This window comes from Mixophyes fleayi, chromosome 4 (assembly GCF_038048845.1).
Source record: "Mixophyes fleayi isolate aMixFle1 chromosome 4, aMixFle1.hap1, whole genome shotgun sequence".
In the NCBI taxonomy this organism is placed as follows: domain Eukaryota; kingdom Metazoa; phylum Chordata; class Amphibia; order Anura; family Limnodynastidae; genus Mixophyes; species Mixophyes fleayi.
Genome location: NC_134405.1, coordinates 251,034,561 through 251,060,711, shown reverse-complemented (window position 1 = coordinate 251,060,711; position 26,151 = coordinate 251,034,561). Strand labels below are relative to the sequence as shown.

Sequence of the window (26,151 nt, the reverse complement as noted above, 5' to 3'; positions counted from 1 at the left end):
AAATGCAGACATGAAAACAAAGGATAGGGATGGCCCTGCTGAAAGAGGAGCGAGTGGGCTCAGAGTGGAGATTGTGAGGGTGTATTAATGTGGGTAGCATAGGTGGGAGTATAGTAATCTCTAATAAAGAGATGGCCTTCAGAAAGTGTTTAAAGATATAGAGGCTGTAGGAGAGTCAGATTGTACATGGTAGGAAATTCCATAAGTGGGTAGCAGCAAGCAGGAAATGGTTACCGGAGCGACGCAAGGCAACATGTCAGATGTAGATCTAATAGAGCAAAACGGAGAGTATTTTGACATGAGTTTTGAGATGTGTGAAGGGGTGGTGTTGGCGAGTACTTTGTTAAAGGGGGTGAGTAATCTGAATTGGATTGTGGAAAATACAGAGAGCTAGTGTAGGGATTTCCAAAGTGGTGCAACAAATATAGCGATGAGAGAGGAAGATCATTCTCGCTGCAGCATTTAGGATGGACTGAAGAGGGGATATATGGGTGAGGGAATGCCAGATAGGAGGTAGCGCACTTGTCAAGTCGGAAAATGATAAATATAAAATATTGCATAACCCACCCAAGCATCATATAGCCTCTTTACTCCCCCCTTAACACCATCTTCATTGGATATAAAACTTATTGCCACAGCCACACATGAGACTTTCCCTCACATTTCTGAGGTTTGTTACAAATCTGTATTCTTATGGATGTTTTTCTGCACTACAGTGCAGTATTTGGATTTTATGCAAACCGTGTCTAATTCACAAAGTGTGTACTTTTCTATACTTATACAAACACTTTATTAAAAAACTTTAATTTGTTAAAACAAAATACAGATTGTATTTAACCAGCAGTGTTCTTTAAAAAAAGATGCTTTGACAGTTAAACGAGTTAACAGGTTCCAAGTTCCATGGTCAGCTGTCTGAAATTGTGCAAGACGTCTGTTGTGAAATAAAACTGTGAAGTGTGCAAGCATACCAATGTAGGGCCATGTCATGTTACCCGAAATAATAAAGTGTCAGGAATGTTTGCAAAGCATTCCTTAGCAGTAAAAATATGGCAAGTCAATAAATGCACCTTTTGGCTATAATTAGACATAAAAAAAAAACGCAAACAAAACCATAAGGTCATTGTAGGCTTACCTCTACTAATTATTAGATTCCTTATTCACATTAATGGATACTGATCATGATAAGATTAAATAAAAGGCTATACAGTTACAAGTGTACGCAAGATACTATGGCCCAAGGTAAGTAACTGCACTAAATAATCTAATGTCATTAATCCCATACTGTCTGGTGGTCAGTAAAGAATGTGCAATTGATCCGACTCTATTTCGGTGGGAACATTTTTATTATACTTTCTACTTCAGTTAGTCTCAAATGTAGCCCAAATATAAGAAGTATAGCTCTCCTGATGATAGTGATATTAAATAGGTGTTCATTACTAAAGGTCCAAATAAGATAAAGGTCCTGAACTAAATATATACATTTATTTATTTGCATTTTTCATCTTGATAGTTTAAGAATATTAACATTGTTTACATCAGTGGGGTCTATCATACAACTAGCACAAACATGTTTGCAGCCACTGCAAAAATATAAGACATAATATGATTAGCAGAATTGCTTGTTAACAAAGCATCCCTCAGACATGGGATCACCCTTGTTTTGCTCAATAACAGTATGAAATCCTTCTAAGCACGAAAATATTGTCACACCAAGTGGAATGATCTGCATCTCAACAGTCTCCAATGTAAAAAGTTTGTTTTGTCATAGGATTTGACCTGTGAGCATGTACATTAAACTCTAAGTATGTCCTACTCCATAATTACAATCAGCAATGTGTTAAATTAGAGGTATGCAGAATGTAAGGTGTGGCAGGGAAAGAGGCTTATGCATTGGCCCATTAACTACCTAATCCTTGCATCCAGCTGTTTCAGGAGCAAAAGGGGAGGTTTGCAATCATTGTAGAGCAATATTATAAAAAAATAAAAATGTGTATTATATATATACATACACATATATATATACACATACACACATATATATATATATATACATACATACACATACATATACACACACACACACATTTTTATTTTCACTTTTATTGTGTGTTCTTTAAGCTGTTCTACTGATATATACACATACACACTTCTTTGATATTCCGTACGAGTATAGTATGCATAAGATCCCATATATTCCACACAGAGTGGTAACAAAAAGCAGTATGACTTTACAATGTGTGGTCCAGGTCCATAAACTTTATTAATATTAAAATACAGCATACCGCATAATGAATCTCTCAATGGTGCTTATTCAGTTATGTGTGCAACCAATCATTGAGGCTGTACAGCAGTGTGAAACAGGTAACAATTTTATAAACAAAATCAGTAGAACAGCTTAAAGAACACACAATAAACGTGAAAACAAACTTAGTAAGTAATTAGTAATTTCCCATTGAGTCCGAACAACAAGTTATTGACTGTGCATGTGTACCAGTAATGTGATCTGATCTACGCCTTTAAAATAAACATTATATAAACTTAAAAACAACCCAAATCAAAATAACAAAAACAAAAAATAAGCAGATCCAAAAGTTAATGGAAGTATACTGCTACAGAAATACACCCCGAGTTGTGAAAGACCAGCAACAGCAGAACTTGGGAGGGGCATGGATAAAATGGCATTTCGCACTAATTAGAAAGAATGTCCACATACTTTTGGCAATGGAGAGAGTGGGTATGATCATGTGCGTGTCTCAAGTGGATTGATCATGATATCTGATTTTGAACCAATTGCAATAGAACAAAAAACGAAATTGCATAAAACAAAGTCACATAAAAAAAACAAAAAAAAACTAGGCCGGGCATTTTTGGCTTCTGATTCTCTCTCTGTGTGTATGTATATGTATATGTATATTATATATATATATATATATATATATATATATATATATATATATATATATATATATATATATATATATATATACACACATATACATATACATATACATATACACACACACACACACACACACTTGTGCTTGTTTCTTTAATATATTGCGTTAGTAGTAAGGGCTGATTCACAACTATCAAAAGATACTGCAATTTTCAGCTGGTTTAAAAATCGGATTCATTATTTTTTTATGCTCTTGCATTCTAAAATGTTAATGTGTCTGAAGATTCAAGCTCTTCAGCTCTACAATGTTAGATGTTCTTACATTTTTTGCTGTTGCATTTTGTTGTTGGTACATGTGGACACGGATATCCAGCACTGATACATGTATGCGCTGCAGCAGTTAACTTATTCCAGAGTTTACACATTTGAGAAGGAAGCAGGTCTTGCTTCTACCTGAGGTACCTAGTTTACTAACTACTTTATCTTACCGATTCCAGATCCATTGTTGTTTGAAGCTGTAATAAAATTATATAAAGTATCTTGGAACATTGTTGTACAAAAATAAAGCTAAGCTGAGCATTATCTCAGGAGAATAATGAAAAACGTGAATGGGTAAGTCCTTAATCGTTTTATTCCATCCACCATGGGTATCTGAAAACCTAGGAGCAGATTCATTTTCTGTTGAGCTCCAGGGACATCAAAATGGATGTGCACTTTAATATTGGCTTGGCATCCAAATAGTGTCCTTTTTAAAATGTGTTGGGAAGAGTCTCATTACTCAATACTCTAAGTTCCTAGTTGCATGTACAGCACTTCATTCATATATACATTTCTGCCACTGTTACATCAGTCCTCTCTCTTCATACCAGTTAACTAATCAAGGGATAAAAGTGCTGTTAGTAACTTGTTGACTTACAGACATAGTTCTGGTAATTGCCATTGTTGAAAATATCTTTGATCTGATGGTATATCAAATGAAGTATATTTGTCACTAATGTTGCAAATATTAAGTTCTAAATTATAAGAAACTGAATGTATGCTAAACAGTAAGTGGTGAGTAATTAGTCTGGCATTTAAGAAAAAATGTAACAATCTGTCTTTTGATAATTTAACATTCCAACACATTGTGGAATATTTGGCGATTTGATTAAAAGTAATGCACAAAATAAATTTTACCTAGCGGTAACCTCTTGTGGGATCCATAGGATCATTGTTAAATTTATGCAATTTTTTTTTTTTATGCAACTCTTGTTAGTTATTATAATGAGGCCACTTAATCATAATAACAAATCTAATGTCTGGTCAAAATTCCAATGATTTTCACAGTGATGTTACACTCACTTTAATCTATCAATCTTAACACAAACAAGTTTGATAGCAACTTGAAGTCAGAAGTTAAATGATTTGAACTGGCTTAATGTAAACAAAGGATTTCATTGTATTCTTTTGCACAATTGAGGTTTAAAGATCGAATAACAAACTTGTTTCTAAAGCTGGGTACACACTACAGAAATTTCGACCAACTTTTTATGCCGAGCGATTTGACATGCGGTTGATGTTCCGATTGCTCGGTCCATGGACTGCATACACACTAGTCTTGTTTAGGATGATAAAGGGAAGAACGGACGTCCCTTAAGCGACTTTTTACAGCCATGTTGTCGTGAACAATGATTTTAATTTCGTACACACTGCAGCGACATTTGCGGGAAATGTAACGAGATACCAAAGACATTAGCATAAAGGGGCAGAGCTTTCACAATAGTTAACTCCCAAAACAGCATAAAAACAGAAGGCTACAGTGTCTCTTCTTTCATTCCTATTTGTAAACCTACAATGGCTACAGAAGTACAAGAACAAGCAACTGCACTTCTCCGGCTTGCTGTGGCAAGAAGACTGCTGGTACGGAACCAAAGAGAAAGAAGGAGAAAGAATAGATCTTGTTGGAGCAAAGACTGGTTCAAGAGGAGAGACACGTTCTCTCATATGCCCCTGCTACAGGAGATACGGGACAACAACCCAGATGATTTCAAGAATTTTCTTCGTATGAATGACCCACGTGCTTTATACACGTGTAACGGTCTGCTGCCAGACAGGTGCAATACACATCTATACACAACACAAGTCTGATGTGCGGATACCACACCACGTGGTATTAGGATTGACATAAAAAATTAACATACACTGGTATACGTAATTTAGCGCTACATGACACCTGGCGCTTGAAAAATGCTGACGCAAAAGACTTTACACATTACTCTGCCCCACACAGTAGTTACTCCCGTATAGACATGATCTTTGTCTCATTCCCTCACTCAAACAATATTAGATGCAGGAATCTCCACGCTTCATTGGACAGACCATGCTGGAGTTTTTATCACTTTTGATTTAATAAAGTTAGCCCCGCGTTCGCAACGATGGCGTCTTGGCGACTCCCTTTTGTTGGCACAATCAGCCCAACAAAAAATTAAAGATGCTATTAAAGAATATTTTGATCTAAACACTTCAGAGCATATTACCCCGGGCATTTTGTGGGAAGCCCATAAGGATACCATTTGTGGTAGACTGATTAGCAAATCCTCCACAGCCAGAAAATTAGCATCCCAAGAAATTATTTCCTTTGAGATCAAGTTAACCTCCCTCCTTGCTCAGCACAAAGCTCATCCTTCCTCGACATTACACACACAAATTTCTGCAGTAAGAGGCCAGCTAAACGCAATTCTCTCTCGTAAAGCAGCTAACACTCCCAAAAAGTTAAATCAGCTATACTACGAAAAGGCAAACAAAGCTGATTCAATGCTCGCCAACAAACTCCGGCAGAAAAAATCTCGAGGACAGATTGCAACACTTAAAAAGTCTCCTAACTCGCAGCCTATGTATGACCCGGTGCAAATTGCTCAAGAATTTCATGATTATTACAAAGCACTTTACAATCTCCCCAAGACTTCGTCCTCTGTTGAATCTCTTGACACAGAAATTACATCTTTTCTATCATCACTCACTCTACCTCATCTTTCGGACGCCGATACCACTTTCTTGAATGCGGACATCACCCAAATAGAAACAGCAATAAAAGCTATGAAATCGTCATCAGCTCCAGGCCCGGACGGATTCACAGCGCAATATTATAAAAAATTTGCTAGAGACCTTGCCCCACACATGACAGATTTTTATAACAACATCTTAAAAGGTTCACCTTTTAATGAGGCGACGACCTTGGCCACTATCGTTGTTATACCAAAACCAGATAAGGATCCTACCTGCTGTCCCAGTTATAGAGCTATATCTTAACTAAACGTGGACCAGAAAAACCATTGCCATGTCTAGGGTTCTGGGGTCAATGGGTTTTTCTGGTAATTTTTTAGACGGCCTATTAGCTTTGTATCAGTCCCCTAGAGCAACGGTAGTGGCCAATGGAGTCGCTTCCCCCCATTTTCAATTTCTAACGGAACGCAGCAGGGATGCCCACTTTCGCCTTTAATCTTTGCCCTGTTAATTGAACCATTAGCGGCAAAGATCCGATCTAACGGGGCGATACATGGAGTTAAAACAGGGAAATCCGAACACAATATCATTACACGCCGACGACGTTCTTTTGACTCTCTCGGATCCCGCTTTTTCCCTCCCCCTCCCCCCCTTCTCGCAGACATCAAAACCTACAGTTACATTTCGGGATACAAAATCAATCCACAAAAAACAGAAACTCTTGATTTCTATCTCACAGATAGCATGAGATCTTCTCTTACGCAAAAATTCCCCTTTAAATGGCACCAAAAAAAGATAAAATATTTGGGTATTTATATAACTAAACAATATAATCAGCTTTTCGAAGCCAATTACCCAAAACTACTATCCCAAATTAAATCTGAATTGATACGTCCTATCCAGGAAATTAGATTTTTACTCCCAGTCAAAATGAATATTTTGCCCAGGTTACTATATCTTTTTCAAGCCCTTCCCATACGTATCCCCCTGTATGTATTCAAATTCCTACAACACTACACTTCACAATTTATTTGGGGTAGGAAACGCCCAAGAGTCCGGCTTCTTGCCCTACAAAGATCAACACCGGATAGTGGTTTGGGGGTCCCCAACTTTAGAAACTATTTTTTGGCAGCGCAACTTGCCTAATGTATTTTGTGGAATTCCTCAGGTTCTTCCAGAGTTTGGGTCTCGATTGAGGCTGAGAGCCTGGGTATTTCTTCCGCCTCCTCTCTCCTGTGGCTCCCTCGCACTAAACGTCCTGGTCCTCTATTTATCACCCAATTGTATCGCATTCACTTTCAATTTGGGACCGTGCAAACATAAAGTTTAATCTCGCCCCGGCTCCTAGTCCTATCATCCCTCTCTTTGACAACCCAGATTTTCCACCAGGTCGTATAGCTTCATCCTTCGAATTTTGGAAAAGGAATGATGTTTATTATCTTAATGATATCACTACAGATGCTTCTTTTCCCTCATTCGCAGACATGAAAACCAAATTTAATATTCCAAACACCTTTTTTCAATACCTAAAACTAAGAAATTTTCACTCCACCACTATATTAACTTTGAGAATCAGGCTGCTGACTTTATGCGAGTCACTTTTTCTCCGGCGATTCTCTACAAATGGCCTTATATCTCAGTTATACTGACTCAGACATTCAAGATTCCCATGAGCGGGCCTGGGAGGAGGACTTAGGAGGCCCCTTGGATAGAGAAGATTGGGATGAAATAAAGTCTAACACAGCCTCTAGCTCAATCTGCGTGAAGCTGAAAGAAAACGCCTATAAGCTTCTTTATCGATGGTACTTGGTCCCAACCAAATTACAAAAAAATCTTTCCGGACACATCCAGCTCATGTTGGAGAGGATGTTCGTTGGAAGGGTCCTTCCTTCATATCTGGTGGCAGTGCCCCAAGCTTGCCCCATTCTGGTTGGAAGTAAGGAACTTCGCGTCTCAGATTCTGCAGATTGACATCCCAATCTCTCCCAGATTTCTCCTTCTCCCACTTGGAACTCCATCCGCTACCACACATCAAGCAAAAATGTTCCGCCATATAGTTTCTGCAGCGCTGTGTCAAATTGCCACTAATTGGAAACAGTCCACCGTGCCCACTTTGCAGGCTATTATCAACAGAGTCTGGCACTCATACAAAATGGAGTTTATGACATGCACACTGCGTAATACTTCTAAATCTTTTAACAAAATTTTTTCAAGTTCAAACTCCTTTTGCCATATGACTCCTCTACAACACTCCACTTGGTATCCTTCCTCGATCCTTCACCACCTTCCCTCCCGTGCCTTCCCCTTCTTTCTTTCCTTTCTCCTGCCTTGCCCCTCTTTCTTCAACTGGCGGTTTTGCCACACCACCCCCCTAGTCTATTTGGTCTATTTCTCTCTGACCAACTTCTCTTTTCTCCGTTTCCTCTTTCTCCTCTCCCTACAGTTAAAATTTGGTCAATATCATGATTCTGTTTTGTATGATATACACTAAATGTATAGGTCTGTGAACTTGTTTGACTTGATTGTTATGGATATCATCTTGGACTGATGCTTATTTAAAAAAAAAAAAATTAACATACACACGCCCCCCAGGTCGAGGAAGTATCGGAGGATTGTCGTGGATCGGTCGGAGGTTTATACACATTACACAGCGGAAACGAGATTGGAACGAAAATATTAAATGGTACGACCAACCAAATGAGGCGACAATCGTCCATTTGGGCAGACTTTCGACCATCGTGTCACTGCACACACTGACTCGAGTTTTGAACGAGCGGTCGTATGTCGGCTGTTTTAGCCGATTATTGGACGAAAACAGTGTAGTGTGTATCCAGCTTAAGACCTTTGTAAACTATAAACACCAAAGTTAATTGGTATGTAAACAGAAAATAAAGTGGACTGATCAGCACTACACAAACTCAAAAAGTTTTCACATAATGCATAATCAGGATTGAGTGTTTGGAGTCATCTTGTGGGCGGAAATCAAATGTTCATAAGTAATTAACAACATATTTCAGGCCAATATTATAAAGGTTCCTGTGGAATTTGTCATGGTATGCCTCCTACATTCGTACAACCTGGACCTCCTTATTCTGATTCAAAACGTCACTGGTCAGAATAAAATGTTAGCTCCCTAACACATAAGATAGGCCCAAAGTCATTGATCCTTCTATTCATATTAACTATAGCACTAACAACAGTGACTGAACAATTTACAAACCATCTGTTTTGTGTGAGAGCTGAAGTATCAAATCATTGAGCAATTTGGCAACATGCACGAGTGTCAAAAGCCAGGATGTACAAACATTTTAAAGCCTTGCACTTCTAGGTCAAGTGAAGACCTCACAAATGCAGCAATGATAATCTTCATTTCAGCTGAATCAGATCTTGAGTCAGTATATTTTTGAGTTTATACACAATTGATCAATTTGGCCAATTGGATCAACCAAAATGACACCATGGGATGACATTTAATAAACCTTCTAAAAAGGAAAAAGTGGAAGTGTTGCCCATAACAACAAATCAGATTCTAGTTATCATTTATCTAGTATATTATAGAAAATGATAACCAGAATCTGATTATTTGATATGGGCAACACTTCCACTTTTCCTTTTTAGAAAGTGTAATAAACAGTGGGCACGGTTAGTCTAATAAAAATAGACAGCCACGTTCACTGTGCCGTGTAACATTGTATTCCCACATATAATTCTGATTTTAATATTGAGCAATGTTCAGGGGCAGCCTCTCAGTCACAACTCAACTAGAGCAAAGTGCAACACCCTGGCCATTAGTCTGTAGTAAATGTCTCATGATGATGTAATAATCTCAAAACTTTTTAAGAATCAAGAGCAAATGTTAGTAACCTTCACTGGATATTGTCAGGGATTAACACATATACCAAGCAAGGCTTTTTAGAGCCAATAAAAAGGAAATTGTTTGATCTGACCAATCATTTTCTTCTGTTTGCTTGTAAATAGAGAAGAATTGGTATACAACTATTGAAGTCAACAGGCAGAATACATTTTGTGGCGAGTACCTTTTATTTTCTCAAATTCTTTACATTGCATGTAAACATGTTTATTTCCTTCATCATTGGAAAAGTCTCTCACATTTCACGTGTGGTTTAAATGTTTTTTGGTGTGCTGTTTTTCCAAAAGTAATCTGTGCAAATGTGTATAGTTTTTCATCATATTTGTTATGTTTTATAACTTTACCAGCAATAGCCAATACAATACTTTCTGGCTATTGCTGTACACCATTGTGTACTTGGCGTAAACTCCAAAGACAACATTTCACAGTGCAAATCACTAATATATAACACATAACTGGCTTGCTCGACTACTTTGCAGAAAGACATTCAACTTCCACCCTTGAAATACATTTATTGCAGCCTTAGATTCACCGCTACCAAACTATGCCTAATTTCCAGGTGCAGTGCAAGGCTTTGTCCTTCTGTTTTTATTGACAGATTGACCAGTACAACTCTTACTATTTTATATTTTTTATGCAATTTTCAGTAATTCGTAAATAATTTTCTCTTGGCTTTATTAGAATTACAAGAAGAGGAACATTTCAAAAGGAAAATAATAACAAAGTGCAGCACACATAATTATAAGGATTGTAGAACAGTGATGTTCCTGTGGGCAGAACCTGGTATCACATGCAAAGATTCACCTGTTTAACAGAAAAGCGGCCCAGGAAATGCTATAATGTTGGCAAGCATGCAAATTTAAAAGCATAATTTTGTCTGTCGTAGTCTATAGGACTATGAGCTGCTTGTATAATAGTTATTTTAATAAAATATGTAGAGTTTTGAATCTGATATTCACTACTTAAGATACTTTATTTTTTTTTTTAAGAGGACTGAAAGAACTCAATAAAAAAAATGTACAAATCTACATTTTATTTTTTTTAAATAGCAAATAAAACCCAACAACATATCCCACAGCCACCCAGCAACATATTTTATGTCTGGCTGATAAGTAAGATGCATCGATAACATTGAATTAGCTATGTTTGTTACATTAGCACCCAAAAAAAAAAATCTATATAATTATGCTAGCGAAACAAACCAGAAAAAAAACACATTTTTTCAGGTTTCTTAATTAAAAGACAGTACAACCGCAGGTTTCTGACCGTACACTAAAAACTGTCCCATATTACAAATGGAAAGCCAAGCTCAGCTATGGGATAAACATCTAAATTCCAGCTGTCACAACAATTTGCAAACACCTTTAACTCCTCATATGAAGTTTGGTCCTTTTCATCTAAAGCAGAAAAATAAATATTCCAGCAACGCCTTACTTCATCCCTTTTGAAAAAAATATGAAGAAGAAAATACAGATGATAAACAAAGGGTAGAATGTGTGGAGCAGGATAGAGGCATTAATGAGAATCAGTGAAGAAAAATGAAAGTGGAATGTAGAAGCTGGTATGCCAAGGTGCATACACTTCCAGATGCTTTTTAGACTCCCACGCCAGTGAGTATGTGTGGCACCCAGCAAGATATTTATACTCTTCTAGATCATCCACACTCTGTAAAAAGCACTGCTGGTTTCAAGACACACCCATACATTTCATAAAAGAAAATAAAAGTACTTACATTGCATGCTGTATACACCTAGATTGTTTTGCACACACAGGGAAGGGGATTAAATATTTTATCAGTATCAATCAACCCTTCTCCTTATAAAAAAAACCCCTAAAAACAAAGACACAGATATATTTTCTACTTCATGCCTGCAAAGACTCATTATCGGTACAAATTGCCTGTTACATTTAATTAAAAGTTCAAGAAAAGGTGTCATGAAACAAGTTACCTTTCAGTGAATCATTTTCTGCTCTCATTATGTCAATCAGGGAGCTTTCCAGTGAATGCATGTCAAATGTTCTAGTTCGGTCCTGCAAGAGAATATAAATTCAAGTAAGTAAAAGAAATATGTGAAAACTACACATAAAACATAATTCCAGAAATTAGGACATAAAAAAAGATTTATTTTTTTTGTTATTATGCAACAAAGTTAGTTTGTATTATAGGTTTTAATAATAAAAAAAAAAGAAAAACATTTTTTCTTTCAAAAGTCAACACAATGGATGCTACCCCACAAGACCATGTTGATAATATCCACTATCTCTGGATGAATAGAGTATTATGGATGTGACAGATGTAATTGTAGTAATAGTCATGTGCTAGATCTAATATTGAACTAAAATACACAAGTGATGCTAATATGTGTATAAACAGTGTTCATTATAAAAAGAAAAGCGCACAGCTTACTATAAACTATTAAACATATTTAAGGGTTTCCCACATCCAGACCTTAGGGAGCCCTAACAGTGCAGGATTTCCAAGTCACAATTGGGTGGTTTACATGGTGTCAGTCAGTAATGATACACCTGTGCTCCAGCAAGGAGATATGGAAAACATGCACTTTAAGGCACCATCAGGATTGGATTTGGGAAACCCTGCCACAATTTAAGTAGCTGCAGGGATCTGTGACCTACATAAAAGCACTGGGTCTAAAACCTTGTTTTTTTATATGGTCAATGACTTCTAATAGTCTAATAGGGATAATGCACACCCTAATGTAGATAGATATTAGAAGCCACAGAGGAATTATGTGACCATACAAAAGCAGGAGTTTACATGCACATTTTTTTATACTGATCACAGAAGTCCAAGAAACTCACCAATGACCTTATAATATACTATTTACTTTACAGATATATTATTTAAAATTAAAACATAAATTAACATCACTTGTGTATTGAAGCCATAATAATTTACAGTAGGAGGTACAAGAGATCATCCCTGACACTTTACAAAACATTTGGACTCCTCCAGATCATTATGCATGAGACTGATAATCTACCAGATAAAAAAAAAAAAAAACAACACAATAGAAACCCACTTTTGGTGCAGGTTCCTATAGAAGCAGCGGTGGGTCAGACCAGTGGTGCTCCCTGCATTTAGCAACAAAGCATTTTGCTCTAAAATACTTTAATCCACTGGAAAAGTAGAATTCATGTCCCCCGCAATGAAAGAGATTTTGAGTGACAGGTGAGCTGGGTTATTTGAGTGGTCCAGGCTGAGAAGGGATTGGAATGCCAGAATGCTTTGCAGCAGGGATGATGGAGAAGAGAGGGGAAAAAAGTGAGGCAGAGAAGGAAGGAAATACTAGAGAAAATTACATAAAGTGGGAAAATGGTAGATATTCAATAGTACTACAGCCTCTTTCCACACACTGGGTAAAAGTATATATATATACACACACACACACACACATACACTTGTAGTCTGTGGATAGTGTAAAAGAGGTGTAAAATTAAAAAGTTTACTTGTATATTATAGCCCTATATAACACTATACACAAGATAGAAATCTATATGAGAAATTCAATTCATCGCAAGTACACGTAGGAGCACACTTCCAGCTATTATACCTAAAACATTGCTGATTTTTGCTTGCACCTCAGGAGGTTTTAGATGTTTTCGGTACCAAACATCCCGCTAGGCTCCTACAAGACCTTGTGCCTTGAATTCTCCCCCCCCCCTATATACGGATACAGAGCCTCTCAAAATATACTGACCCTATATAAATGTTAATATAGAACTATCCAGCAAAATCTGCACCTTGACAAATAATGTTGCAATTTATTTATTTATTTGCATGCATGCTGAGAAAATACCTACCTTTTGCATATACCACATACTGTAAATTTGTCTGCACATTGTAAGCCCTCCCCCTTGCAGCGCAATATGGTTTGGCCAAGGAACAAAATCCCACATGGTAGCTGCATTTACTCCTAACTGTAAATGAGAACCATAACATCATGTTCTTATGATGGGAGTACTCCTTTAAAAACTTTCAGAGCAGTAATATTACTCCACATGTAGGAAAAAAAAAATGTAGTGTGACCACTGAGTGTTTGGGGTGAAAGAGTGATACACAAAACAAGCATTATAGAAAAGAAACAGTATTACATGGTATGTAGCGATTATACAAAACATTTGGATTTAAACAAACAAAAAAAAAAAATAGATGGCTTTCTTGCATTTCCCTTAACGATACCGATGTAAGTAAGAGACTAAATCAGCAATAATATTCCAGATATTTATGTGTTATTCAAAACGCCACTATAAACTACATTTTAAAGAGACGAGATAACTTTGGAAGGTGCCACAGAGCAACAACAGAAACTCATAAGAACTGATCACTTTCACAATGACAAATGGAACTGACAGAAGAACGCTTATCACTTATCTTACAACAGTGGTTTTTCTTGAAAGAGGCTGGAAAAACTCAGCATCCTTCGCCTGCTGCATGACACAAGAGCATCAGTCCTTGATGGTTAGTGCAAACTAACTAATAAATCATAAAGAAGCTGTCTGAGCCACTAAACACATTTTAAAGTTTAAATTATATATATATATATATATATATATATATATATATATATATATATATATATATTAGCAATATGTCATTCATTCTCTGATTACAAACTCTTTTTAAAGACAATTACAATTTATATACTGTAAGTTACAAAATTCATATAATGCTATACAAGTTTGTGTAAGAATGATTAACAGACTATTCCATACATTAATTCTTGACGTCTGTTAGCAAAAAATTAGCATTTTTTTTTTTCATTTATCAGAACAGTTGACATACCTCTCCCAGACCTGCCTTAACCTGTTGTGAAAACATTGGATTCACTTCCAGGTAAAACTGAATATGAAATAACATATCATCAAAATTTATTTATATAGCGCCAGCAAATTCCGTAGCGCTTTACAATTGGGAACAAACATTAATAAAACAATACTGGGTAATACATACAGACAGAGAGGTAAGAGAACCCTGCTCGCAAGCTTACAACCTATGGGACAATGGGAGTTTGAAACACAAGGACATGTGCTACATCATATTGCACACTGGACCAGCTAGAAAGCAAAGGTAAAAGTATTGAGTGGGCTGTGTGTGTGCCAATGTTGGTCAGAAGGTTGTTGTCTTGTGTTAGCTGTGTAGAGGGTGGTAATAGGAGAGATTAAGATGGTGGTTGAGGAATATCATAAGCTTGTCTGAAGAGGTGGGTTTTCAGAGAACGCTTGAAGGTTTGGAGACTAGAGGAAAGTCTTACTGTGCGAGGGAGGGAATTCCACAAAGTCCCGTGTTGGGAGATATTTTGAGACAAGTGAGGAAATGCATGTCTGTGCAATTTTATTGACGGCCTTGTATGTTAGTAGAAGAATACCAATGTAGAAACTGACCGAGTGGCTCAGCAGAGGAAGAACGGTTTGCAAGGAAAATCAGTCTAGCCACTGCGTGTATAATAGATTGTAGGGGTTCAGGTCTGACTTTGGGAAGACCAGTAAGGAGGGAATTGCAATAGTTGATGGGGGAGATGAGTGCATGAATTAAGGTTTTTGCGGTGTTTTGTGTGAGATATGTGCGTATTCTGGAAATGTTCTTTAGGTGTATGTAACATGATTTAGATATGGAGTTGATGTGGGGTATAAATGATAGTTGTGAGTCAAGGATTACACCTAGGCAGCGAGCTTACTGGGTGGAATTTATGGTCATGTTATCAACAGAAATAGAAATGTCAGGCAGGCAGCTTATGTTTTTGGGTGGGAAGATTATTAATTATTAATATTAAGTCAGCAGCATTACCACCTACTCACTAATTTTGCTCCTTCCAGAGTCCCAAGAACTGCTTCATGCATCCGGCTTTCCCAGCGATCACTCATTTCTGTAATATGGGACTTATGGGGTAGATTCAATTTCATGCGTTGCTCTTTAGAACAATGTGGGGTGCGCATTATTACCATTACTACAGTAATTTTACAACAATATTGCTTGCGGTGAGAAAAACAAGAGCGAGAACGAGAGTGCACGCGATAATCAGAATGTGAGAAAGCACGCAGGAGAACAGCACAGAAATATTCTAATTTCATTCTGCTATAGCAATGTGACAAAACATGTTTTCTAACAGGCAAAGCTGCAATGTGGAAAGTTACATTTCAGGAAACCCAGACTCACATTCAAACTGTCTATTAAGCACGTGCACAAATACAATAAAGGTATTGATACTGTCAGCTTGTGACTAGGAGTCAAATACATAAGTTCTGTACTGTATCAACCAAAATAAACACAGCATGTTGGTAAATAATGGATTTCGCAAGCTGCGGCTAGTGATTGTTGTTTAAAGATGGGACAGGAAGAAGCAGCGGAGCTTGTAAATGAGGTTTCTGGGCCACCAGAATTCCCCTGCCAAGCAGCATGCATGAAGTTGCAGCATGCATGAAGTTCATGCTTTAGCAAATTAGAAACTTCAGATACATCCCAAAATGGCCACACCAGTAATTTAGTCAGGTCCAAACTATAGGGTTGATCCCTTGAGTCCATGATTTTCATCTTTACTAACACTATTTGTTATATTTCTAGCACTGACACCTTTCTACAAGCAATCTCTAGAGGAGTTTTTCACTGTACTATTTAGTGTTCATACTGCTTGTAAAACATGCTCCCATCACCCATCAGTTTTGGGAGCCACCTTGATATTTAAGAGGGTTGTCTGATTTTTGTTTTCTTCAAGCCTTCCTCATCTTTCAGAATAATATATGTTATTCTAAAGACACCAGTAAAATAAATACCTTGTAAGTCAAAGTTGGCATGTAATATTTACCAGTGTTCTTAACGGAAAATTTTGGCCAGCCAAGTAGGGGCAGTTGTAATACATTGCAATAATAATGAAAAATGTTGGAAGTTATTAATCACACCTGCCAAGACAGGACAGACTGGTGGCCAGTGGTCTAATACACACTGCTAGCTGTAGTGCTCACATAGTGCCTTTTCTAAAAAGATGGTTTGTTCTATTATAATAGGACACTGTTGGGCTCCAAGAGCCTGGTGGAAAGTAAACACAGCTGGGTGGAGCACCCGGGAAATAGGTGTTGGGGAGAACACTGGTGTTGATTACTCTTCATTGCTGTAGGGTCCTGAGTGCAAGATGTTATACTTACAGCAATGGAGCTCATTGGTTCAAGATACCCTACACATTCCTGCTGGAAATAACAGATGATATGCTATAATATAATTGCATATTATTACATGGAATCATATTATATAGCTCATTATAATCCGTTATAATTAGCAAGAGAGTGCATGGGAGCCAGAACCCAGTAACTCTGAAATGCTGCAAGTCTCTTAGGGGAAGATGGTGGGGGGAAAGCAGAACTATCAGCAGCAGCAGTCAGCTCTGGTCTAGTTACATGTAGCTAGTAAATAATTTTCTCTACAGGACAGCTGATAACATCTAAAAATAAATTGTTCTTTTAAAAGTTCAAGCCAAATAAATGACTTAAATTTTCAAGGAGAGGAGATATCCCATAAAAGTGTTAAACAAAGCTTTTGAAGAAGTGTGTGGGTTGATGACAGAGTCGTTATCATCTTTGTATTCTAGAAAGACCATTAGTAACTAATAATGACATAAGTGAGGTAAATAATCAGGATTGATTCAATGAAGCCTTTACCTCCAAATAGGAAGCCCCAGGATATTGTCAAGATCATAAAAAAAAAATAAAAAAAAAATTCTGAGACAGAAATCCACTTTTAGAACTTTTGACCGCTGCACCAAAAATAGTTTTTAGAGGGGTAGTAAGACTAAAATGATGATGAATATTTATATAGTAATATAATGAATTGGATACCCGGGAAACCAGATGGGCGATGTGGAGGTGCAAGAATGGAGAGGGTTTAAAGCAGCAACAATTTGGGGAGGAGAAGGATATAAGATATTATGTTGACAGGTGGTCTTTTGGATCCATCATCTTAATACTTTTAGCCACATAGGTCTAAAACTCAATACCATCTTTTCTTAACATGTAGTATTATTGGCTGTCTTTGCCTGTATGAAGTTATGAAAGATATACAAAAAAAAAAATTATCTACAATATAAAAATAAAAATAGCTCAGTAAGCTTGCCATCATGAAATGTGTTCCATCAGAAGGCTGGGTTCGAACACCTGAGTTTGATGTGATTTTGCTTTTCTTATTGTTAATCAATAATTTTCTTTGATATATTTATAGATTGCATAGAGATGTGATAATCATACAGTGCAGAGATGGGGGTAATTGACTTTAAAGGTCCACATACTCAACCATTTGTTGATATGTGATGATTCAGAGAAATTCGAGAATTTATATTGTGCCTTTTGGGAATCTTACAGGCTTATCACTGGTTTGTAGAAATATTGATTGTACTGCCTTGCAATAATTATGTATCACTTATTGTTTTATAAACAGGATGGTCCATAAGTGTGAAAACATCCTTTCAAATGAAAATGAGTAAGGAAATATAAATCCAGTGTGTACATATATGATTTGGGTGTGGTGGAAAACGTTTTAGGTTTGGTTTGTGGCCAGTATGGCAGACATCTTGAAGTCCGCAAGGAAGTTTTTAAATGTGAGTTATGTGACATATCAAATAGATGCAGAATTTCAGAAGAAAAACAAGGGTGTTCTTTGTTTTAACATAACTTTATTCATTCTCAATTTTTAACTGATTTTTCTTTTGCAGGTAGTGACATTAATGACAATGGCTCTAACAAACAGAATATGTTGATATTGTCTTGATATCTGGAGAACGAAGCTATAGAAAATTATTTCAACCAACGTCAACCAAATAGGCCACCCATTTCTGTCCCTTTAACAAGCAGTTTAGATGTATTTTACCTGAATAATAAAAGTGAAAAAGTGTCTGAATGCATCAAATAGGTTCACACATTTTTTTCAATCACAAAAAGAAAACTCAGGACATAACTACACAATAAGTGATACTGAAGAATTTTATATATATATATATATATATATATATATATATATATATATATATATATATATATATATATATATATATATATATATGCGCAGAACTCACTTGTGTTTTGATGACGTGCACCATTTTTAAAACCAATGCACTTTTTATGCACTAGAAAAGAACTTAAGAATGCCAAAGAAATTGGTAATCCTTGCATTAAAACTAAATGAAAAATGCAATAACCAGGATTGTTTTATTGGCTTATATGTATACAAACAACCAAAATGGAGTTTTTAATAGTTTACATTAATATTTAGTTATATATAGGATAAAAAAAAAAAGTATAAAGGATTTCTGGCTAAATGCTGCTGAAATTTAGAAGTTCAAAAACACACGTAACTTAATGTGCAAAACAGCAGGAAACACTTGCTCTGAAACAACATTTACTTGTACCTTGTGCAGGTCAAGTGATTTTACTTTAATTTTGTGCACATAAATGAATGGAATTTGATAGTTTTATAATCAACGTAGCAGGGGCGGGCTGGGCATAGGCCCCCCGGGGCGCTCAGAATCACCGATGTTAGGGCCGGCCGCCCCCCCCCCCCCCCCCCCAGATTCAAAATCGCTGTTTTTTTCCGGCGGCCGCATCACATGACAGCATGCGGCCGCGTCATTGATGACGCGGCCGCATCCTGTATCATGTGATGTGGCCGCCTGTGCGTCCCCCGGGCTGAAATTGCCAGCCCGCGCCTGCAACAGAGTAAAGAGAAGTGGCAGTATGGCCCTCCAGCCTTATATCCATCTATAATCACAAAGACGTGAAGAATGTAGTTCCCAACGCTTATTAGAATGGTGGCAAAAAGTGACCACGCACACAACCTTCCCAGATGTGGTTATGGATGCTCATTGGGGACAGATCTCTTCTATATCTGAGCAGGGCTGCACTATCCTCCCCCCTTCGAACACTAAATAACTAGGAAAATGTGCAAGTCTGCACACTTTGCATGCATGAGCTCTGCTCTTACAGCCTCTCTGTATGCATCTGTCCCCCCTCAACTGACAGGACAAGTGGCAGAGGAAAGAAATTAATCTTGCACTTAAATATACTGAAATAACTAACTTTGCTGATATACAGAAGAACAAATTTACAACACTCAACATCTACTTTAATACGTGTTATAGACAACACATATAATCAGTGTTTATGAGATAAATCTCAATAAATAACTTTTGATAGATAGTAAATATTGCAGCCAAGCTCCAGGCTGCAGAAATGGGTGTTTGTTCAGAGCATACACAAATAATAACAGACATCTTGAACATAAAGAAACAAGTCCAGACAATACTTAAAATTTTAGATTTCATTAAATCAGGCAATAACTGAATACCTTTTTAAGCTAGTCAGTTCAAACCACTGACACTAAGCAGATGAGTGGTGGAACATGCATTCATTACCTCTGAAGATCAAGGGGTATATTTACTGAACTGTGGGTTTGAAAAAGTGGAGATTTTGCCTATAGCAACCAGATTCTAGCCATCAATTATTTAATACATTCTACAAAATGATTACTAGAATAAGATTGGTTGCTATAGGCAACATCTCCACTTCTTCAAACCCACAGTTTAGTAAATATACCCCCAAGACTGTTTGATACACTCTGCTAGAATATGTAATAAATGGTTAGACACACCTTACTGAGTACATTTGGGAAATAGATGCTTTTGAGGCTTATTCCCCCCCCCCCCCCCAAACGCAAAGTTTACAAATGGGAGAGAGAAGTTTATGCAGCTATGCAGAGGCAGAACTAGCGAGCTGTGGGCCCCGATGTAGGGAAATGTGGAGGAGGGTACCGGGACCCACAGCTTGCCAGTTATCCAGAGCAGCAGGCTCATTATCCCCATGGGCCCCGATGCACCGCACCTGCAGCAACAAAGGTAGTTCCGCCACTGTGGCTATGTCGATATCAAATTGGTCATGGAAACTCATTCCAGCTGTGCATCTGCTTACCTGACACCTTTTCAGACTGTATATGACAGGACCTATTAAAAACTGCCATATGAAGGATTGGACCAATTTGTTCAAGAAATAGCTTATTTTACCCTTTGCTACACACCCAAGCATGATTTAATTTTAAAAACTATACTTTATGTGCATTAAAATGCATCTCTAGAAGTGATAAAAATGTTTAGCTTTTGCAATTATAATTTAGATGTGTACAACTCCTCCTCTTGTCCTGATGACATCTGATACAAGTCAAAAAAAGAAGGAACCTGTTGCTTTGACATCACTGGGCCTGTCGTGTGCACAAATCAACTCATTCACTCTGTGAATTTCTGTAAAGCAAGTCTACCTAGCCGTCAGTCACTGGCTGCTTGTTTACTTGGAGGTGCAGCTCCTTGCACATGTGGCAACCCGCTGCAGGAGTGAAAGGGCACTACACCTATAATATTTAGCTCCGCAATAGCCTGTGTTACATAATGTCAAATAGTGTTCTTACTTTCTCTTTAACAATGTACTACTGCAAATCTTGCGCAGGTAATATTCAAAGTAAAAGTACACAGGTTGTATTGCAACAACACTTTGTCCACAAATAAAATGTGTTTTGATGTGGTTAATTAAGTAATACAGATGGTGTCAATTAACCCTGAAATCTGAGCATTTTCTCTATTTGGGTGACCACAAGAAATACTGTATTTAAGAGAAAACTGAGAAACAAGCTAGGACAAACAATTGCAGAGGTCTACAGGGCAGGAATGTTGCAAACTTCAAGGGGCCTTTTACATAAAAACAATCAAAGGGCAACGATTATGCCTTAAATTAGAAATGTAAAAAACACATTAATCATTGTAATACATTTTTTGCCCCACAGAAATGAGACATCAATTTGAAGTTGTTCTGCTGGTTCACGTGAACAGGAACGAAATTAACACTTATCCCCTGCATCATAACACCAATATCTTAATTAAGAACACTATAATTGCAGTGACACTGTCAAATATCAGGAGATTAGTAGTATGATGCTTCTGGAGTAAAGGCCTATCGTCTTGGCATTTAGAGGGTTTATTTTATATAAACTACAAAGCATTGTTTAAAAGGGCACTCTAACATAAGGGGTTTTTTTTCTGCAGTAATTATATTATGGGCCAGTAGGTATGTGGGGAAAAAAAACAGTGACTCATATTATAACATAGCAATTTACGTCTTGCATTTTAGCATGTATAGTGAGGGGAGTGCAGATGATTTTAACTAATTTTAGAGATGTCTGAAGCACTAACATTTATACAAATTATAGTATTGTAGCACTCTCATCTTACAATAAACACAGCACTGGCAGATGTAAAATTGTCCATGAGTAGGAGGTCCTAGGAGGGTGGAGTGTAGGACAACCAGGAGGAAGGTTTGATTAACCAGAGAAATAAGTGCTTATTTTTTCTTTCCAGAAAATATTGAGTGTAATGGAAGTTGCTCAAATGGCAAGAACTGCCTCCTGTGGCTGACATATTACAAAACATACGGGTAAAGCTTAAGAGTACAAAATGACTAAATATATACCTGCTTTTTAGAAATTGTAGAGACACTATATAAAAATATGCCTTTAACACCAATCATAGCATGGGGACATTTAGTTTGTGAATTTTACACAATTCCTCCCTTAAAGTTCATCAACTTATTTTTATGAAAAAATAAAGAAAAAAAAAAACTAAGTTTAGAGCAATGCAATAACTGTTAGACCAGCAGTGGGCAACAGATGGCCTACCCAGTTGGCTATTCCCAATCCTATCAGAACAGGAGCAGCTGATTTCCATGTCATGTGACCCCTCTGCACAGTGGAGAGGGGTCATGCTGCAAACCCTGAGGAAGAGGAAGTGCACCGATACATTTACCCCATAATGTTTTTTTTTTTAATGTTCCTCTTGGCTTGGCACTTAACTGAGGGACCAACTGCTATGGTTATATTAAAGTAATCTGAATTAGAGCATCCATATTAAATGGACAATGCTGTTGATGTTTAATTAATAACGGGAGAAAAGTAACCATATACCAAAGGCTTGGTTTCATAGTGTAAAAAGAGATGATGTTTCAGCACTCTCTGAACTAAATATAGCCATGACTGGTCAACAGAACAAGGTTATACTGAAACCCTTAAAAAGCTACCCCCGAAAGGAAAAAAATAAAATAAATAGAAAAAGTAGTACAGCAGCTGCCTTGGATACCAGCAGTTAACAGCATTCTCATAGGAAGTCATTGGAAATTGTTTCTGATCATCAATGACAATACAGACAATTAAAAACTCCATACACAATTACAGTACTGTAAGCTAGTTAATGGGAAAAACAAAAAAGACAATACCACAAAATGATTGGGACAGGTGTTTGTGCAATTTAGCAACAAGTTTTCCCAATAATTAATTTACTTCTGAGTGTGCAAAAGTTCTCAAAGGGACGAGGAACAAAATTAAAACATTATTCCCCCCCAAAAAAAATTACGTTAGGACATACAATTCATATTCTAGCAATAATGACCTAAAAATAGCATGATTTATTCTTTCACATCCAACTAAAAAACATACACATTATATATATATATATATATATACACACATACACACATCAATTAATTTATAGCTGCAGTACCTGTAGTTAAGTGATAAACAATTAAGACATAACTGTTCATTGTTTTCAGACAGGTGGCTGCTGTGGTCTGGAGGCATTCTCTTTCATATAGGTAGTATTTATATTTAAAATAAAATAATTAAAAAAACACTGGAAATCAAACAATTATATGAGTGTTTCCTAGGCTAGCTGTGATAAATGTAAAATGAGTAATGCTTACTGCTTTAGAAAAGCTTTTAGACCTAAAAACATGAATTAAAAAAAAAAAAATTGTTTCTAGTTTTCATTTTTTTAATTACATTACCTTCATCCTTACGTTATCCTGTACATATATTTTAGTTTTGGAAATAGAAAGCAGCACTTATCTGTATTTAAAAGACCTCAGGCTATGGTCCATTGCCAGGACCTGATGTGATATCTGCATTGCACTGCCTAAGCCTATCATCAAACTGCACAATTGCTGAGCAATAGGCAAGTATTGTAGCTCTGCTGCAATATTTCAAGGTCACGCATTACGCAACCACTGGTATTAGCAGTGATAGCTAGTAAATAGGAATCTAGCCTAAATCACAAAATAAGAAACTGGCATGCAAAAATAACTATTTAACAGTCAAGAGATCACTGTGCTCTTCAGATGGAATCAGGAGAAGCCGTCCATTTAGTCAAATGCAGGTACAGTATATAATGTTGCATATCTTCTACCTTCTGCTGGAGGCCTTTAACTGCCATTTGAATCCTTGAAACACTCACTTAACAATATATAAGCTGTAACAGTATAAGTGGTGAATGTGATATTAACTTCATCTTAAATGGTATGTATTCACATTTATTAAGATGTAAAACTATGCACAATTCTATTTGAAAATGGATGAAACCCCTACTGATTCAAGCACATAATATATTATGCTACATTTCAGTGATTGATATACTCAAGATTATAAATATATTGGAACAAAACAAGGGGAACACAGTTAAAAAAAATCCCACCTCACATTCCCTTATACTTAATTCTGTAATTTCCAGACACACACACAAACACATACAATACATATATCCTCACCGCAAAAGGAAATATGTTGTCTGCTCTGTTCAAGCTGTCTTCCATCCAAGATTTTTGTGCAAAGGCAGAGTTGGGCCTGGCATATTTCTGCAACTGGATGTGGTTATTTCCAAAATTCTTCTTTAGGGGCGAAATGGAATTCAAGGGTGTTATTCCGCCATTGAGTCCTCTACGGTGGTCCCTACCTTGGGACCCACCCCAGCCTCCATATCCACTACCACCTGGGCTCCATGAAGAAGATGGTGTAGGTGATGGGCTTTGGTAGCTGCTCCATGGAGAGGGAGGTTTATTGAGATTATTGGCCAAATGGGGCAATTGGTTAAAAGCAGCATTTCTGTGAGGGAAAGGGGGTGGATGCGGACTTGCAGGAGACCTCCTTTGCTGTTGGTGTTGGTTATGATGATGTTGAAAATGAGGATGGTGGGGGTGATGTTGTGACATGGGTCCAATCTGTGGAGAAAAGCTACCTCCAAAACCAGGGCTCACATGGTGAGGGAAATTTTGGAACAGCAGAGCGCCATTATTTGCTGAAGCAGCAGTGACCCCTCCCTGATGAAAAAAACTTGCATCTTCATTGATAATAGTGTTAGAAGAAGGGGCAATAGCAGCTGACCAGTTGCTAAAGCCTGTAAGTGGGGATGCAGAGGAAGTCAGGGTTTGATTTGAAGACCCAAGCCCTGATGCCTCTTGGTAATCAAACCCTGTCAACACAGGAGATTCTATTCTTATTTTCTCCTTGCCATTTTCTGAAGAGCTGTCTCCTTGATTTTCTTCTGATTTCACTTTCTCAGAGTCAGGTAGAATTCCTGCTTCCTGGCTTTGGCTAGGGGAAAGCTGCTGTTTTTCTAAAGACTCTTGCTGTTCCTGTTGTTGAGATTTGGATTTCTCTGACCCCAGAATCTCATCCTGAATGTTATGGGCAGCTGGAGCAGGAAAAAGCCAAGCTGATCCAGCATTGCTGCCATTGGCAGCGGTGTTATTTATAAAAGCAGCAGGGCTCTGGGATGCGTTTTGATGATGGTGTGGAGGCTGCAGATGTGGATGAAACCTGACTGGAAAAGCGGATTTATTCCCAGTGTTATTTTGCACCAGCACTCCAAACCCGTAATCCCCCATTACAGATTCAGAACAAAAATATTTTTCTCTGGTTGAGGCCAAATTGTGCTTAATGTATATAGGACTCTTCGGATTCAAATTTTTTCCTGAACACCTTTCACCAAAATATAATAATGGTGTTAATGTAAATTCCTTTAATGAAAAAAAAGAAAGAAAAAGAAATCTGCACCTTCTAATGATATTCCTTTTCAGACATTTACTGCAGACTAGCGTGCCTCCTTTAGCAAGTGAAGGAGGAAATAATGGGTGGAATATACCAAAATATTCTTTGGTTTAGTGAAACTGGGTTGTGCCTGGACTGCTTTCTGCCTCACTCCCAGCTTCAATCCATTAAATGCAGCACAGAGATCAATGGGGATTTTTCTGTCATTGAGAGGCTTTTTCTTTCACTCTGCTAAAAGGTATCAAGGCAGAATATAAGGGGGCTGAATGAGATCTTCTCCTCTTCGCTGCAGCTGGTTGTATGTCCTCCTCAACACCCTGGCTCGCCCATCATTCAAAGAAAAAAAAAGAGACAGAGAGAGGAAAGTAAGATGACGTCTCATTTTTTTCCTCTTTAGAATGAACCAAAATCCTAATACACCCAACATATGCATGCGTACCAGATTAAATCCTAATGATCAATAAACTACAGACAATCCACACAGCAACACATGAT

At 37.3% G+C, this 26,151-nt stretch overlaps 1 protein-coding gene across 3 annotated transcripts in view; it reads right to left on the bottom strand.

Moving 5' to 3' along the window:
* Positions 1 to 26,151, bottom strand: part of CPEB4 (cytoplasmic polyadenylation element binding protein 4) — a 71,986-nt gene that overhangs the window by 45,580 nt on the left and 255 nt on the right. For 2 of the 3 annotated variants that reach the window (XM_075209639.1, XM_075209640.1), the window contains exons 2-3: positions 24,378 to 25,973; positions 11,699 to 11,780 (exon numbers count right to left, since the gene is read on the bottom strand). In XM_075209639.1, the coding sequence (XP_075065740.1) occupies positions 11,699 to 11,780; positions 24,378 to 25,493 (1,198 nt within the window). In that variant the 5' untranslated portion in view covers positions 25,494 to 25,973. The remainder of the gene's footprint in view (positions 1 to 11,698; positions 11,781 to 24,377; positions 25,974 to 26,151) is intronic. The other variant, XM_075209641.1, reaches the window with a different exon arrangement.